Here is a 17074-nt window from a genome sequence, read left to right as displayed (position 1 = left end):
ACACAGTAGATCAAATGAAAGCCAATCTGTGTCTGCTCGCCAAGAGCTCCAGGAGATTTACCTTAAATGCAGCTTTCTAAAACAAATATTTTTTAAAAAGACATAAAAAGTCAAGCTTTTTTCCCCCATTTTTTAAAATAGCACATCAGGGGTGGTATTTGACCCAAAGAACAATTTCCCTCTGTCATGGCGGCTACATCAGCTCCCTCAGCGCCGCTCCTCGCTTCCCCTACACTACAACTTTGAAGACCTGCCATTATCCACCAGATCCGCTAAAACTTTCCCACTGAGTCTGGTCCCAACTCACACAGTCACCGATGCCAGCTTGTCACTGAACTCTTGCCATCCCGGTCCCATCTCTGCCTGTCCTGTTAACCAATCCAAGCCATCTTTTTTGACACCCCTTCTTGCCCCCTTGGTTCTGTTTGCTGGTTTGGATCACCTTTTTGTGCTCACTGTAAGCCTTTCTTATTTCAGCACTCGCTTGGTAAGCTTCATTTTCACGCCTCTCCTGTCTCAGTCTCTGCCATTGGCTTTGAGTTCTCCTTTTAACATCTGATGCATTAAAGTCCACCCGTCTGGTGTTGTGTGCCGGCCAAAGTAAATGCGACGAGAGTGGGCCCGCAGGGTCCTAGAACAGTACATCAACTTCTCAAGTGGCTTCATATTAACGCCCACTCTGATGCTAGATCTATTTTTAAAGCAGGAGAGATCCGCGGACAGACACGTTTGCCTTGTGTCGTCGATATGAGGCGTTCAACGGGATGCAGGAATCTCCTTATTTTCAACTTTCATACCATTTTGTCCTTCAGTCTGCTTTATCTGCTTCTGGTTCACACAATGCATAGGAGGCAGAAAATGAGCATGATCATTTTGCATTTAATGAGAGATTTTCTGCTAGTTGAGAAAAGTGAGAGACGGATGGTGTGTTGTGGATGGACCGCCTGCTGAGTTTGTCAAGTTTTTATTTTCTCGGTTTCACTGTTGAATGTCAGCGCAGCGCGAGCTTTCCAGGAAGGCATTTTCACTGTTTCTGAGCGACTGGAAGCAAAACCTGACGTTTAGCAACTGACAATAAAACCATCAGTTATCAGAAGGAATCTGAAAGAAGAAGCGGACAGCTGTGACTTGGGAGGTAAAGCAGGTCCTAAGCCACAACTGGGTGTGCAAGTGTGCAAGTGTGCAAATGTGTAAATGCTTAATGCGGTTTGAGTGCTCAGACTAGACCAGGAAAGCTCTACATAAATTTATGCCTCCCATTCAGTACTTTCTTTCCAAACTCATCTCTCTCCCTCTCTCTCTCTGTAGACTTTTCCACCCCATCAGGTGCAGTTAGTGTCCAGCCCTTTGATGTTCTGCCATGAAACCATCAGACATGACCGAAAGTACAAATATGGGCCATGAAAGGCAAGCGCAGACACACACCGACTGCTGATGGCTAACTAGAAATAAAACAAATGCACATGAGTGCACAAATATTAACTTTCCGCACCAGACAAAATACACACCCGCTGATTATTGTTTATATTTCCCCAAAGAAGTTCTCTGGCCAACGCTGCTAAGTTTATGTGTCAACAACAAACTTTAGAGCTCTGAGATGGAAGCACGACAAGTGAAAATATCTACAAAAGCAACGTCCAAAATAACAGTTTTTCAGCCCTCACTGAGGTCGGCGCAGGCTACACCTAGTACTGTCTACACCTCAGGACAACTCATTTTGAACTGAGCACTGTACTGTGCAAAACTACCGAGCCACCCCTCATTTCTTTATGTTTTCCTTCTGATGGGCCTGACTTTTTGGTATTTTTTTGTTTTTAAAGTGATCTTGAGTAAAAATGTTTGCAGGCTTGCTGAAGGTCTTTCAAGGTGCATTTCAGTCATTTTCAGTCTGGACCGTGTACCTGATTAAGAAATGGGGGGGGGGGGGAATCTGGTCCTTCAGTTGATGTTCACTGAAGAAATGGTCTCAGTGGGAGGGTGGCTATTAGGAAACAGGGAGAAAAGGCGGAGGTATGCTGAATTATACAAGTACCTGCCTTAACAACAGTGGTAACAGGTCTGATGGAGCGATTAACTTAAATTAGAAACAGCTTCAATTTTCACCATGACAATGATACCAAACATATTGCCAATGCAGTAAAAACATAACTAGATAGAAAAACACACAGTGGAACACTATGAGCTTCTCCCCACACTCCAGAGCAATGTGGGATCATCTTGAGAGCAGAACAGAAGGGAGCCAACATCCAAAGAAGAGCTTCAAATGTCCTACAAGAACCCTGGAGAACTAGTCCTGTTGCTAATCGGACACATTTTCTGTTCTCTTACCAATAAGTGCAAACAATGTGTTTCTATTTAACTTTTCAACACCTGGCAGGTGAGCGAGGGGGGAGCAATGCTGACAGTTTAATACGATGGTTCGGCGCTATGTTGGCTCGCGGCGTGTGAATGTGTGAGCGTGTCCGCATTCGTTTATTTGCACTCATCTCCCGGCTGGTATGTGTCGACATGCAAAACTCTCCGCCATCCATCCAGCCTGCTCATCCATTCACTAGGCTTGGCACGTGGAGTGTGTGTGTGTGTGTGTGCGTGTGCGTGTGTGTGTGTGTGAGAGAGAGAGAGAGAGAGAGAGAGAGAGAGAGAGAGAGAAAGAGACAAACTGTAACATCAACTTCGAGCTGTTTGCATCTGGTTGCCATGGAGTTTCACAGCTGTTTCCACCAGACCCTAATGAGCTTCAGCAGCTGTTAGCTTAGAGGACACACACACACGTAAAAATACACTAACATGTATACATACAGTACACATTAGTTAGTTAGTATCGTTACCTGTGATTGTTTACTTGCCTTATTGTTCACATATACAAGATTGCAGAGCATCTGAGCCAGCAGTAAGGCTGATCTAAATAACAATATATCACAATCACGACTCTTGACAGGGATCCATCTATAACATCTGCCTTGGAACAATAACCCTAATCTTGACACACAAGCTGTTAAAAATGCTTTGGTTCACACAGTCTGTCAATACCCCGAGGACAGATTTCAATTTCCCTTTTATTCTCTTCTACTGGAACATGACTTTAACAAGTATTAAAGTATAAGGCTTGATATGTGTGAAAAGCACACTATAACATAGTGCATTAGATTAAAGGATGGAACAAATAGCTTATTTCACAATTTTAAAAAAAAATGTAAATGTAATGTAAACAAAACAGATTCCTCCTCTGTTTAAAAATGAGTTTTTGCACAGTCTTACTTATAAATGGGCAGATGATCATATACCTCCACCTCAGGAAAAATGGATCTACAGTTCACTGTAAAAAATCTTATTGTATTAATTTCATCAAGCATTACAGCTTCTGCTCTCAAACAGATAACAGTATGAAGATTAGTAAATCCAGCATCTGAAGTTCTTCAGCGGACAGAACAGGTAGCTGTGGTAATCCTAATGTTAATGCTAAAGCCAACGAGCATGACCTAAATATTGGAAAAGGTGGACCCAGCTGTTCTACTCAGACAGGGCTTGGATGTGGATTTAGTAAGTAAGGAGTATCTCTCTGTTATTTTACTGCAAATTAAAAGGACACCGGAAACAGCTCCTACTTTCTTATCAATGCTATAGATGAGAAAGACACCTGTAGCCGTGATAACTATAAATAACAAAGAGCCAAAAACTATAACGTCAAAACACTTTGAAGACATTAAAAGGACTACATCAAACTGACAAAAGTAAACTTAAAGTTTTTAAGTTTTTCACTCGAAAAGGGGGGGGGGGGGGAATCAGATATTAAAAATTTAAGAAACCAAGCAGACTAAAAAATTAAAGCTCATGCAAAAATACCAAAAACTGAGGCCACCTATTGTCTATAGGGAATATTACACATTTTAGCTAGTGTGTGTGCAGTTTCACATTTCATCACATCTCTCATTTTTCAAAAGCGCAAGATGGTGACAATGAAAACGCTCATCTATCTGTAGAATCCCATACAATTCGCTGCTACCAAATTTCCACTTCATATTAACAATGCTTTATTTTTTTTTACCTTTTTGTTACCTTTTTGTTACCTTTTATAGATAACAACTTACCTATGTTTGCATTTTTGTTTTGTTAAGGCTTACAATTAAAGGTGCGTATTGGTCAAAGCACCGTTAGCCATTCACTGTCTGCGCTAATTCCAATCGCTGCCATGTCAAGTGTATTTGTGGTAGAAATGCAATTATCTAATTAATACTACAAGTTTTCTGTGCAGTTAACTGTCCTAATTTCCCTTACATTTTTGTAAATAAAACTCTTATCCATTTATCTATTACTTAGCACTAATTAGCATGTGCCTGTGTCTAACGTATAGATAAAGCTTGCTAACATGCTAGCATTAGCATTAGCCGATAACTTAGCACTCCACATTCTCCTCCAAATACAGACACATGTAGACCTCACAGCAACATGACTGTGGTCAAAATGCTAACTTGAGACTATAAAAAATGGCTTCACAGACTAATGGGTAATGTCAAAGTGGTTATGTCTATGTTTCATACACACAGTCTATGACTAACATGAATAGACATGTTAGTCAAACCCCAAACACTTTCCACTGCAAAACCCACTCATTTTTGCTTTGTAATCGTATCATCACTCAAAATATGATTTCAAAAAATGAATAAATTACATATAAGCAAAATAAACTTCTCATCCTAAAAGGCTGTCTTTAGGTTACTAACATTAAATCATGCTCACTAAAAGGAAAATCTAGGCAGTATTAATTAAAATCTTGGAAGTATTACATATCAAACACCTTAAACAATATAACAATCTATATTAATCTCATTTTACTTTGGTTTACTTTCACTGAACAAGTGCTGATATATTGTATACCACCCCTGCTGATGTAAAATCCATATACAGCATCTACAGCTGACGTCTGTCTCCACACACACACACACACACACACACACACACACACACACACACACACACACACACACAGTTAAACAACAATGCTATCGAAAGTGCTTCACACCTGCTCATCATCTTTTTCGGCAATCCCCCCGCTGATACCACTTCCTTCCTCCCATGTTGCACCAGAAGTGGCTGATATTATCATTTCTAGTTCAAAGCCTTCTTGCTGTAAATTGCCTGTAAAGCCTACTCAGGTAACATTTATCTTACCCTCCTCGCCTCCACGGGGCTGCTGGATATTTGTTATTGAAAATACTGTGACAAGTTGAAAGGTGTGAAACTAGTGCTTCCGATCATGCCATCCCGCTTTGGTAGGCCCAGAAAATAAAGCAATCATAATTTGCGACTACATATTATATATTGCCATATTGTTTTGATGATGATGACGGCTTAAGATGCATTAATCTGGATTAATAAGCAGATTACAGTACTTTGACTGAGTGTAGGTATTCTATTTGTTTTAATCAAGACTACCCACATGATATAGCATTAAATTTTTTTTTAAATTAATCACTTTTAACTTCATGCCTTTGGTGGGTACACAATATTTAACTGTTCCCCTTCCCAGTTGTAAATAGCTGATTAACTGCATCACTGATTGCAGGTCACAGCTTTTGCTAAATGCCCAGCTGCAGACTGTATACAGCTTATTTCTGTTCTGTTTATACAATATAAACCTCATTTTGTTTGTTGAGATTTGTTAAACCCTAAAATACCATCTGGGTCACTCCTGTCCCAAATAGCTTTATTTTTTTGTATTACAGCATTAAATATACTTTTGATGAATTTTACATGCCTAATTAAATGCGGTACAAAAGTCCTCATTTCAAAGGCAGCAATCTGCTCAATAACAGATCATCCTCGTTAAATTGTGTGCAACTCACAGAGTAAGTTATCAAAATATCAAGGTCACAGAGACCAGTTGCTATTCATTTTATTCTCTAATGTTAACTATGCATATTTAATATTCTGCAGCTCTGCTCTCCCTATGCATACACTATGCATAAAGGAAAAAACACCAACAGACATCATAAACATAAACCCTTGCTGTGTCTGCTCGCATCTCCCAATAGAGACCATGACGAATGGATGGATTTTTCCGTCAAAAAAGATTTTTGTAAACTAAGCTTCTTTTTCTGTGTAAGCTGCATGTAAGCAGTAGCAGACAGTCTTCATGTCTTCACACCTGCAGCCTTGAACTATTCCCAACAATGCCAATCTCATGTTTTCTATGTTTATGCATCTAGCAACCATTAAAATTCTCCATCTCCACCCTCATCTAAAACAAGATAAAAAAAAAAAAACTATAGGGAAAAAAAGGAAGCATTTGACCGTGTCCTCCTTCCGCCGAGAAAAAACCATCTAAACCACTTCTAAGAAAAGGCAAAGCTGGAGTACGACTCGCAAAGGCGCAAATAAAGATGGCTCATTTTTAGAAAAGCACTACGTTGTCATTACAAAGTCCACAGTGTTTAACATTTGCCACACCTCCCTCCGACCAAGAGTATGCATCAACCCATAAACTTTGAAACCCAGAAACCCACATTTGGAGCTACTGTTCAATTTTCTCACCAGTGGGGATGCAAATCGTGAGGATTCTTCACTACCTAAAAATAATGTTTTTGTTGACATGTTTTTAAAAAAAGCATGTAGTTCCAACCACTGGACTAACTACAAAACACGCCATGTACAGTAGTTGACAGAACCAGGCTTTTCATGGAAGGATGAAGGGGAGGGAGGTTAAAAACTAGAAGAAATCTTTGATAGAGCACACTTAAGCATCATAGCCTAGAAGTCTATTTCACCCAGTGAACCATTTCGAGAACAAATACCACATGGAAATGTGACATTTGTTGTTTCGCTCGTCTATATTAGCCACATTTATCTACCACTTACATACTTCCTTTCATCCTTTGTCATTAGCTAGGTGAAAAAAGTGAAATAGTCATGCTCACTCGTAACAACAATCCAGAAGGAAACTACAAACTCTCATTTAAAAGCTGCTGAGTCTACAGCTTTGCAGAGCGTCTGTTTTCGGTTTGTGTCCAGGCTGCTGCTCGCCACACTTGGCAAGCAAAGGAAACCTCACTCCTGACCCTGGAGAGTAGTTAACTGCCTATCAAGTAAAAACAAGGAACTAATGTTAGCATTATCAGCAAGGGAGGAAGGCCTTTTTTCTTAGGCATGTGACGTTTGAACTATAAAACACACAGCAAGGTGTTGCTATCGCCTCAGGACGATTCACACTCTGACAGCAGTTGCAGCCACCTCTGGTTGAAGTGCTGACAGGCAACCAGTTAGTACTCAAAGATGGGTTAGTCCTGTATTCTGGCTTAAGGACAGTGTCTTTGTTAGCTCCTCAAAATGCTGTCAAAGGATGACTTCCCTTTGAAACATTTAGTCATGAGCCCAATTAACAGGCTAGAAGGAATAACTACACATGTAATCAAGGAGTTTTTTGAGTCATGTGTGGGTTTTCCGTATTCATCAATGCCATTTTTCATTGCAACCCACTGCCTCCTCATTAGCTTTGTATGAATTCTGAAGATGACACTGAGCAATTTCAGAAGAACAGTCTTCCCTTGATTTTGCAGGGTAATTGCTTAAAAAAAAAAAAAAAAACTAGGTCAAAAATTAAAGAGACTTTGAGAATTAGATCCAACTTTTACACCTGGTAAATTACCGTGCAAAGAGATCCTGATTTTTGGATTGGCTGTCAGAAAACAATCAGATACAAACAAAGTCCTCTAAAGTTGAAAAAGTAGGTCAGACACTGATAATCAACCTCTTGATTTAAACGTGAAATAATGAATCTGAAGTTGTCCTCCAGCCTTTACGGAAGAGAATTTTAAAAAATGACTGTAACAGATATAAGTGAGTTATAAGTGATTTACAAGTGAGCACTTTTATACCAGCAATAATGTTGTTGAATTATACAATTCCTGATTGAAACCATCCATCCATTTTCTTCACTGTTTAAATCGCATGGCTGATTTAAATGGTCTCTACTTATCTACACTAAACTCAATTATGGATATTTCTAGAGGGTTAACAATCAAAAGCTTAAAGAACCTAGCCTTCTGATGGTTGCAGTAGGTGGACATTGTCAGTTCACAAAGCAACATCACTTTGAATGTTTGCAATATTAACAGGTAAACTCAAAACGTTACAAATCATGTAAAGATTCACCGTTTAAGTAAAACAAACAGAGATCTAGCAACCAGCTTTTGCACCTGTAATCATAGAACCTAGGGTTACAGTAAGTAACCAATCCCACAAATCCATTCCTTTCGCATGTTTGCGAAATGATATCACAAAATTGTAACATTACCTTGTCAATGCGATAGACACTACGCCAAAGTGGAAACAGAAAGGCTCAAAGACCCAAACAAACTAAAGTGGAAAAACAGCCGTGATATTTCTATCAGCACCAAGAGAGCAAAAAGCACCAGATTTTTTACATTAAATGAGTTAAGCTGTCTTGACACCAGTTCAAATGCACTCACAACTCTTTTTGAAAACTTTGCACTGAACCTTTGTCAGCTGCCACCCGCTTTTTTTTTGTTTGTTCAACCTTTCTTGTCACTCACTGCTTCGGAAAAAGCAGAAACATTACTTCAAAACACCATCCTTTATGAAAGAGCAGCGTGCCCCGGAGCGAGGAGGCAGCATTATGAAAGGGAACATGGCCCCTGGCTCTTCAGCTGAGGCCCGGGTCAGAGCAGAGAGCTAAAGTAGTAATTACTGAGAGACTGATTGCTGACAGGACCTTCCAACAGCCTGTGGTTAACTGGATGGAGCTGAGGGGGAGGAAGCATCAAATGCACAGGCCTGACAGATGCTCTGCTGATGACTCGTACTTCAGGGTGGTTCGGGGCATGCATGCCATTTTGCTTTATTCATTCTTCTTTTAAAAGTCACTGAAAAACAGAATATTTGAGCTTCTTCACTTTTGCTAGTTTTTGACATTTCTTTTGAGCCATGATGCAGAGATACAGATAAGGTGGGAGCAAATTACCTTAAATTATATGAATTCATTTTGTTAAAGAACTTTGTCATTGAACATCCTTAGAAGCTCAGATCTGCCGTCAGAGGCAGTTACCTCCTCTGCGTTATTTAAAAATTTCCCCCCTGCTAATTTTTTAAGAGTAAATGCAATTTCTTCCAAATGGCAGATTTATTTTTGAAGTGAAACTCTTCAAAAAGCAAGAGACGAGTTCTCCTTAAACAGATCAGAGCCCACTTCACTGAGAGTGGGAGCAATGTGTGATTGTGGCAGGCAACACATTGCCACAACTGGTAGAGTGCACCATTTTCCAACCGGATTATGCCAGTTTCTTGCTCAGGGTGGTCATTTGAGAGCCCGTGGCTCATTCATCATGACCATATGGATGTTACAACCTGGTATTTTAGCCAACCAATTTATGCCATCAGTGCGCCTGGTTGATTTTGCTGCGGTGACGGAGATGGCTGTATTTACATTGGACAGAAGCGACCGTGTCACTGATTCACTGACTCTCAAATGCCTTTTGTGTGAATTTATTTGATTTCCACTGATTGTGTACGCTTGGACAGTGGAATAAGCATGTTTTGACATATGTTTTTATCAAATACTCTGTGGTCTCTTACAGATCTGCAGTGGCAACTAGCTCTGAAACATGAGACGGTAGCAACAATGCCCACATTACATGCAACCAAGCAAACAAAGGATGTGACTGGGTATTTGAATATCATTCTACTGTTCAAAAACATGGACAAGCTGACCAAAAATGTTTGAATGTGACCATTTCTGCCAATTTTGCAAACCAAAAACAAATTTCTTTCATTGAAGTGGAGCAAAATTGTGAGCTTGTCACGGTCAAACAGAGACTGGGTTTCATTAAACACATGCTGGTGTACTCTATGGGTCTGAGTCACTAAACCCAGCTGCCAAACTAGCTTACCTCTGATGGTTTCTTGTGCTGGTGGCGGACCCATGTGCTGCTGGTGCCCGTATTCTTGGATGACCTGGACCACGACGTCACTTGACCTGCAGGAATAACAAAGACAGCAATGATACCACAGTCAGTGTAAGACCAGGAAACCAGTCTTTCTCTAACCATTACATACTCAAACTCTTATTTCTGTAAAGTTTGTGAATTCTTTTTAGAGTTTCTAGTTTTGCTCTTCTCCTCTGCTCTCAGCTTAACACCTTACCTCACCATGTGCTCTACTCCAGAGCCGAACGAAGTTAATTTGGGAAAAAAACAAACAAAAAACAAAGTTGCCATACTATTTTAGAACCTGAAATTACCAGAACTGGTTATAATGGAGGAGTTTAAGTCCCTTTCAAAGGAATGAAAAAATAGCACACTTGGCAAACACTCTTGAAACACATTTGGGCACCTTTTTGGGCGTTTATCTTGAAGCATTATCTAAACAGACTTTAGTTTCCACTTGCATCTATATAATCAGCAGTGAAATGTCATCAAAAGGAGAGCGTGAGCTCATCCAGCTCACAACCCATCATAATTCCCAGGTCGTTGTAATGTGTGATGCACAGAAAGACGTTTTCTTCGAAAGCCCCAATCACACCTTCTCAATGTTAGTGTCAATCAACAGAAGTACTTCCTCTATGAATATGATCAATAAAACCATAATCGTCACCATCGAACAGGATACAACAGGTGTAGCACAGTGATATTTCGAGCCACTGCATCATTTGATATTTCATCAAGTTTCTTTATCCTTTAGTGCAAAATGTATCAATACTGAATCTTATGACTTATGAATAGCTAAAACACTTAAACAGTTTGCTGACTTTTCTCTAAAATCACTGTCTTCTTCTTTCGACGGCTCACTTTAACGGTCTTCGGCTCCACCGCCTGTCTTTTTGTGTCACCGTCTCTGAACCACACATCATAGCAGGTCTCACTACCATCTTGTAAACCCTCCCTTTCACTCTTGCTCTTCTTCCTCCTCCTGTCACAAATCCCTCCAGACTCTCACATCCACCAACTCACTGCTGCCTGTACTCTCTTCTTCATCTTTCTCGTGCACTGTCCATTGCTTTGGATGGTTTACCCCAGCTCAACCCTCATCCACTGCATCTACTCCTTCTTCACTGACACACCTGTCTACCTCTTATTCACACGTGTATTCTGCTCTCTACTCTCACTACAGATCACAATGTTATGTGCAAACATCACAGTCCATGGAGATGTGTTAACCTGTCCATCACCACTAGAAACAACAGAGTGCTCAGAGCCAATCCCTGATGTAATCCAATACCCACCTACTCATTCCAACAGCACACTGTCTCACTGTCCTCATACATGTCCTGGACCACCCTCACATACTTCTCTGCTACTCCTGACTTCCTCATGCAGTACCACAGTATCTCTTGGCACTCCATCATATGCCTTTTCTAGATCCACAAAAACAGTGCAGCTCCTTCTGATCTTCTCAATCAACATTCTTTAACCAAACATCACATCTGTAATTCTCTTTCTCAGCACGAAGTCATACTGTTCACTGATCACCTCTCTCCTTAACCTACCTTCAACAGCTCTTTCCCATATCTTCATGCTATGATTCATCAGCTTTATCCCACTGCAGTCACAGCTCTGCACATCACTCTTGTCCTTTACAATCGGTACTAGCACCAACCTCTCACCTAGACCTCCATGTATGTCATCAGTTACGTCACTAGGACGGTCTATCCACTCTTTGTCCTCTTCATAGGTGCACTCACTTCTTCTTTACTGCACTTGCCCATTTATTAATGTTCCTCCATCTTTCCTCCTCTCTTTTGCTCTCTCTCTGATTTTCTTCATTTATCTTTGCACCCAAATAAGGTTTTAACTTTTTAAAAACCTTTTAAACTCCTACAACCATTCTTGCTGTAGCAGAATTCACCAGTAGATTTCAATTAAGGATTCAAAAAATGTCTTGAAAGGACTGCACAGAAAGTTGTTTGCAATTAATTGCATTTATTGCAATAAAAACATTCTAACAAGTGTTAATCTATTTAAAACAGAGAGAATGACATTCGTAAATGTATCTTTGAAATCTGCCCTCCTGGATGCCACAAAGGAGACAACCTACCGAAGAGCTGCAAACATCTTTTTCGCTACTCAGTGAAGTTTTCTGCTGAGGACCAGAGGAGAAAACATCAATATTTTTTTTCTTCTGGCAGACAAATTAGCCTTTTCTGACCTTCCTTTTCTGACTCACAGCTGGAAAGAAGGGAGTGTTTCAAGTCTTCATTCATCTGGATCAGAACACAAAGCCAACTTAATCTGCGTTTGATTTGTCAAGAATGTTTAATGAGTGTGAATGTTGATTTAAAGTGGGGAAAATGAGGAACAGGTCTCTGGCTGTAGATTGGACTTCGAGTGCACAGCGTGTGCTGAAATTCACGCCAAAGAAATTTTATGGAGAAATTTGTTTTGCAGAGAGGGTTTACAATAAAACGATAATACTTTTTTGTTGTTTCTTTAAACACTGTTAGCCAGCACCAACCGGCGGGGAATCGGTTACTTATTAGGGAGCAAGAAGCTGCTCATCAAAGGTTCTTAAAATGAGCATGCGATGGGGTTCAATACTTTTGTAATTCACACCAGTGGAGGTGATTCAAACGCAGCAGAGAAGCATTTAAAGAAAGCAGCCAAACAAAAACCTTCTTTGTGACTTTGAACGCCCCTGGCAGCACTACCATTATGAGTCAGACCTTTAATTGAAGCAGACTGATGATGATCTATTAAAAGCTTTAATAAGTAATGGCCGTATAAATAGCATCTTGTTAAGCGGTTAGTCCACTGTGGTCCTTTACAACCTTATTAATACACAACCTAATTGCAATTAACCAGACACCGGAGCCAATATCCCACCCACCGCTTCAATCAACAGCTGTGTGTGTGTGTGCGCACACCTCTTTCCAAGTGTGCCTGTACATGTTTGTGAATGGAGGCCAAACCGATTGAGGAAAAGATGCCCCTTATGCTGTTTCCTAAATTTAAAATAAATAAACCCCAAATCCTCCTGCGACACTTTTCTCGTGTGACCATAAGAAACTGTCACTAAAAATTGGATCGAATCTGCAATTAAATTATATCACACGCATAATGGATAAAACATAAAATCGACAACATTCTGCGATTTAACATCTGCGACCGTGACTTTATGCGAGTGTGCGAGTGTGCATGCGTGCGCTGCCTCCCACTCAACATATTTCCCTTTCCACAACAGCAGTGCTGCCACCCCGCTAATGTTGCTCATGACGTCTGAGGAGCAAACTGCGCTGAGAGCCTCTCTTCAAAAATCACCAACACTCCACACACACACACACACACACACACACACACACACGCAGTTCACACAAAAAGACATACTGTATTGGAAGCCACTAACACATCCATGTTCCTACATTTTTTCACCATACACAGTTTGCCTACATTGTCAGTCATTACAGCACACACACAGACATATTTGTGTGTGATCTTTTCCTCTTTAATGGTCCGCTCTACTTACAGATTGACACACTACAATAATACAAAGAAAACAGAGAAAACCCCAATAATTATATGACCTCCCCCAAACAAGCACTTTGGCGACAGTGGGAAGGAAAAAACCCTTTTTTAACAGGAAGAAACCTTCAGCAGAACCAACCTCAGGGAGGGAGGGGCATCGGCCGTGACCGGTTGGAGTGAGGGCATCTCAGAGGAAGAAGTTGCACTGAAAGTGGTCCAGAGATGCAAGATACGGAGCGCTTCAAGGGAACGTCAACAATATTCAAAATCAGCTCATACAAACTTGATTTAGACATAACGCAGTCCCAGAACGTCTTTATTTTTGGCCTTTCCGGCTTTATTTGACAGTTTTGCTTAAGGAATAGACAGGAAAGAGGGGGAAAGAGCAGGGTAGGAAGCAAAGGGACAAAGGTTGAACTTTAAGTCGGGCCCTTTGGATTTCAACAATAAGGTATTTGGGTGCTTGCTGGACAAACGAGCTAGAGTGACTCCCAGAACTTCTTGACTGCACCTTCAAATATGAATCCTTCTGTTTCTATTCTAAGGTGTAGGCCAGCAGTCCCCAACCTTTTTTGCACCACGGACCGGTTTATGTCCGACAATATTTCCACGGACTGGCCTTTAAGGTGTTGCGGATAAATACAACAAAATAACACCAGTACCGATACCAAAAAAAGAGGAGATTTATTCATAACACAAGGGAAAATACCTGGGGAAAATGAGTTAACAATAAAAACAATTTTAAAAATTACAATAAAAACCCTGAAAACCATCAATTTTACACCCGAGCCTCAACTCTCACGGCCCGGTACCAAACGGCAGGGGTTGGGGACCGCTGGCGTAGATTCACAGTGTGCTTACCTTACAGGCTGATATAGGACACAGTGTGTGGTGCTGTATGTATATACAGTATCTGTGTCAGACAGAACCAGCCTTCATTCTTCAAAGTTAAACTGGGCAGTTAGATTCTAGGACGGCCAAGAATCTGTTATTAGTTTTTTAATCATACATCTCAGTCGCAACATCGTTTGACACCTACACAGCAGCAGCCTCCACCGCAAGCATCAAAAAAGCCAAACAGCTTCCAGAAGTCCGATGATGAATGACACCTCACTCAGACACCGCTGATTTTCTTGTCCACAATTCTCTGTTTAGTACTGTGTTCCATGCGTGTAAGCGTCGAGGGTATAAAAACAGACTGCACACTAATCTGTTAAGGATTTTTTACATTTACTCATGAATCTGCACTCCTCAAGAATGTGTGTGTCCAGGCAGGTTACATCTACACGTGCCCAACATAGTGCAGCTGCAGAGCTCAATCACTGTGGCCAGATAACCAAAACAGGCCGCGGCGCAGTTGGAAGTTACCATCGTGGCCGCGTGTTAATTAAAAGCCACGCTGGATGCACAGCAGCCAAAATTATCATGGGCATCCTTCAATTAGAAACCTGATAACCTCCAGTGAGCAGATGCAGCTGGAGCCCACACTGCAGTGAGCAGGGGAAGCTAACAGCTAAAGGCTGATTATAAAGCAAAGTGCATGGCCTCCAACGCGGGGTGGCTCGGTCAGGTCTGCAAAACAGCCTGTTAAACCTGTTGTAAAATGCATTATACACGCGGGGCTGTGACCACACAACAGTTAAGCCCTTCAGAGGTCATTTTAGCCTGTAGTGTAAACAGTTTGAATGACTACATTTCCCAGATTTAATCCGGCTGCAGATCCCCACTGATCAGCCACGACTATACTACCTGTCTAATATTGTGTACGGCTACGCCTCGTGCTGCCAAAACATCCTGGACGCCTCGATGCATGGGCATAACACATCTTGGGTGTCCTGTGGCGTCTACCGCTGTGAAGTTGGCAGCAGTTTCTTTGGGTCCTGTGGGTTGTGGGTGGGGCATCCAGGGATCGGGCCTGTTCCGGTGCATCTGGCAGATGTTCAGAATTTGGAATTTGAAGGCTGCAACCAGGCTCTTTGTTGTGTTCCTCAAGACATTCCTGACGCCCGCTGTCTTGCTGTGGCGAAGGCCCCTGTCATCGAGGAGTTCCACTGCAATGTTTGGTCAGCGGCAGTATTTAAATTGGCGGTATGTGTGAAAGAACATTTGCATGAATTCCACAGTCCAAGATTTCTCAGCACACTGGAGCTCAATGAGAAGGTATTAAAAGTACTGACGATTCTTCCTGATCAGATCCCTGCTTAAGCTCCTAGAGTAATGTCAGTGCTTCTCTTTATCTAATCTCTTCTATCACTACAGTTCCATTTATATTAAGCTGAAATACCAAACTGGATTTAATTCCAGAAAAAGATTGTCACAAATGAAAATATTTTGCTCTGGCGTACACACAAATGTACCACAAGATGGGTGAGAATACTTTTATCATTATAGTTTTCAAGGCACCACACTGTGAAAGGATAACTCTTTTATTTATACTCATTTAGACAAGCATTAAAATAATATCTGAAAACCTCATTAGCGCAGCCGGGTTTAGCGACACCAAAACAAATGCCAGGTTCTGTTGGTTTTTTTTTAATTGTACAGCTCGCTTTCTGATGTGTCTAATTTTGATCTGTTCTCTAATATTGCCAAGGGAATAGCCAAACAAATATATTTGCTTACTGCAAAAATGCGTGCCGCGAAAATGCCAAGAATTAGTCACACTGAACTGACAAAAGCCGAGAAGAATGACATTTAAAATGAAATTGAAATCGCTGGCTGTCTTCAGTGAATAAACCCTCGTATTTTAAAGACAGTCATCAGCTGTTGTGGCCATTTGTGCTTGTATAACAACATATTTCATTCGAAGACTGTTAAAAGATTCATTTCTCTACAGAAGCTGCCAGTGACAGACATGCGGTAGTCTGGCCAGATGTTCCTATTCTCTCGTCTTAGAGGATTGCCTGTCTGCTCGTCTTAGAAGTTTGAAGTTTGTGTCATTAACTCTGGGAGGAAAACATATCTGCCAGTCCGTCAAACCATGCATCCCACCCTATAATATCAATTTGTCACTCAGCTAATTAACTATGTGCTCAACATTAAATGTAAAGCACACAAGGCCAGACATAACTGCACAGTGCAAATGTGACATGTCCGCTTTATTGACTTTGAGGCTACAGTCTGCATGTATTAAGCACCGAATTTAGTAAAGTGAGGAGCTCAAACACATCCAGAACTGACATCCAGACATGCCCTGCAAGCAAAAGACGGCTTTGTCTGAGATATCTAAGTCCAGATATTAATAAAGAACCAAACCTGATGCACGCCAAAACATTGTGAGCTGAATCTACTTTTTCGGTGGTGATAAAGAGATGCCAACCTCAGCAGAGGTTGGCGAAGGCGTGAGAATTGACGCGATAATGCAGCTTCTGAAAAGAAAAAAAAAAAAGAGCGTGGTTGCAGTTTGTGGTGTGTTTACTGACATAGTTCATCAAGTTCAACTGCATTCAAACGCAACTTCCAACTTTGTTTTTAATAATTGGTATCGTAATAAACAGCATCAACTTGATTTCCCCGGAGAGATCAGGGTTTATCTGGATCTGCACATCTTCTCTTTACTTGAACAAAGTATTACAAGACTTAAATACACAGACCTTCAGTTAGAG

At 41.0% G+C, this 17074-nt stretch overlaps 1 protein-coding gene across 2 annotated transcripts in view; it reads right to left on the bottom strand.

The window, feature by feature from the left end:
• Positions 1 to 17074, bottom strand: part of jade2 (jade family PHD finger 2) — a 219926-nt gene that overhangs the window by 171211 nt on the left and 31641 nt on the right. For both annotated transcript variants that reach the window (XM_040032293.1, XM_040032292.1), the window contains exon 3: positions 9903 to 9988. In XM_040032293.1, coding sequence (XP_039888227.1) covers positions 9903 to 9988 — 86 coding nt within the window. The remainder of the gene's footprint in view (positions 1 to 9902; positions 9989 to 17074) is intronic.

This window comes from Simochromis diagramma, unplaced genomic scaffold (genome assembly GCF_900408965.1).
Source record: "Simochromis diagramma unplaced genomic scaffold, fSimDia1.1 OVJJ01000216.1, whole genome shotgun sequence".
In the NCBI taxonomy this organism is placed as follows: Eukaryota; Metazoa; Chordata; class Actinopteri; order Cichliformes; family Cichlidae; genus Simochromis; species Simochromis diagramma.
This window is presented reverse-complemented; position numbering and strand designations above follow the sequence as displayed.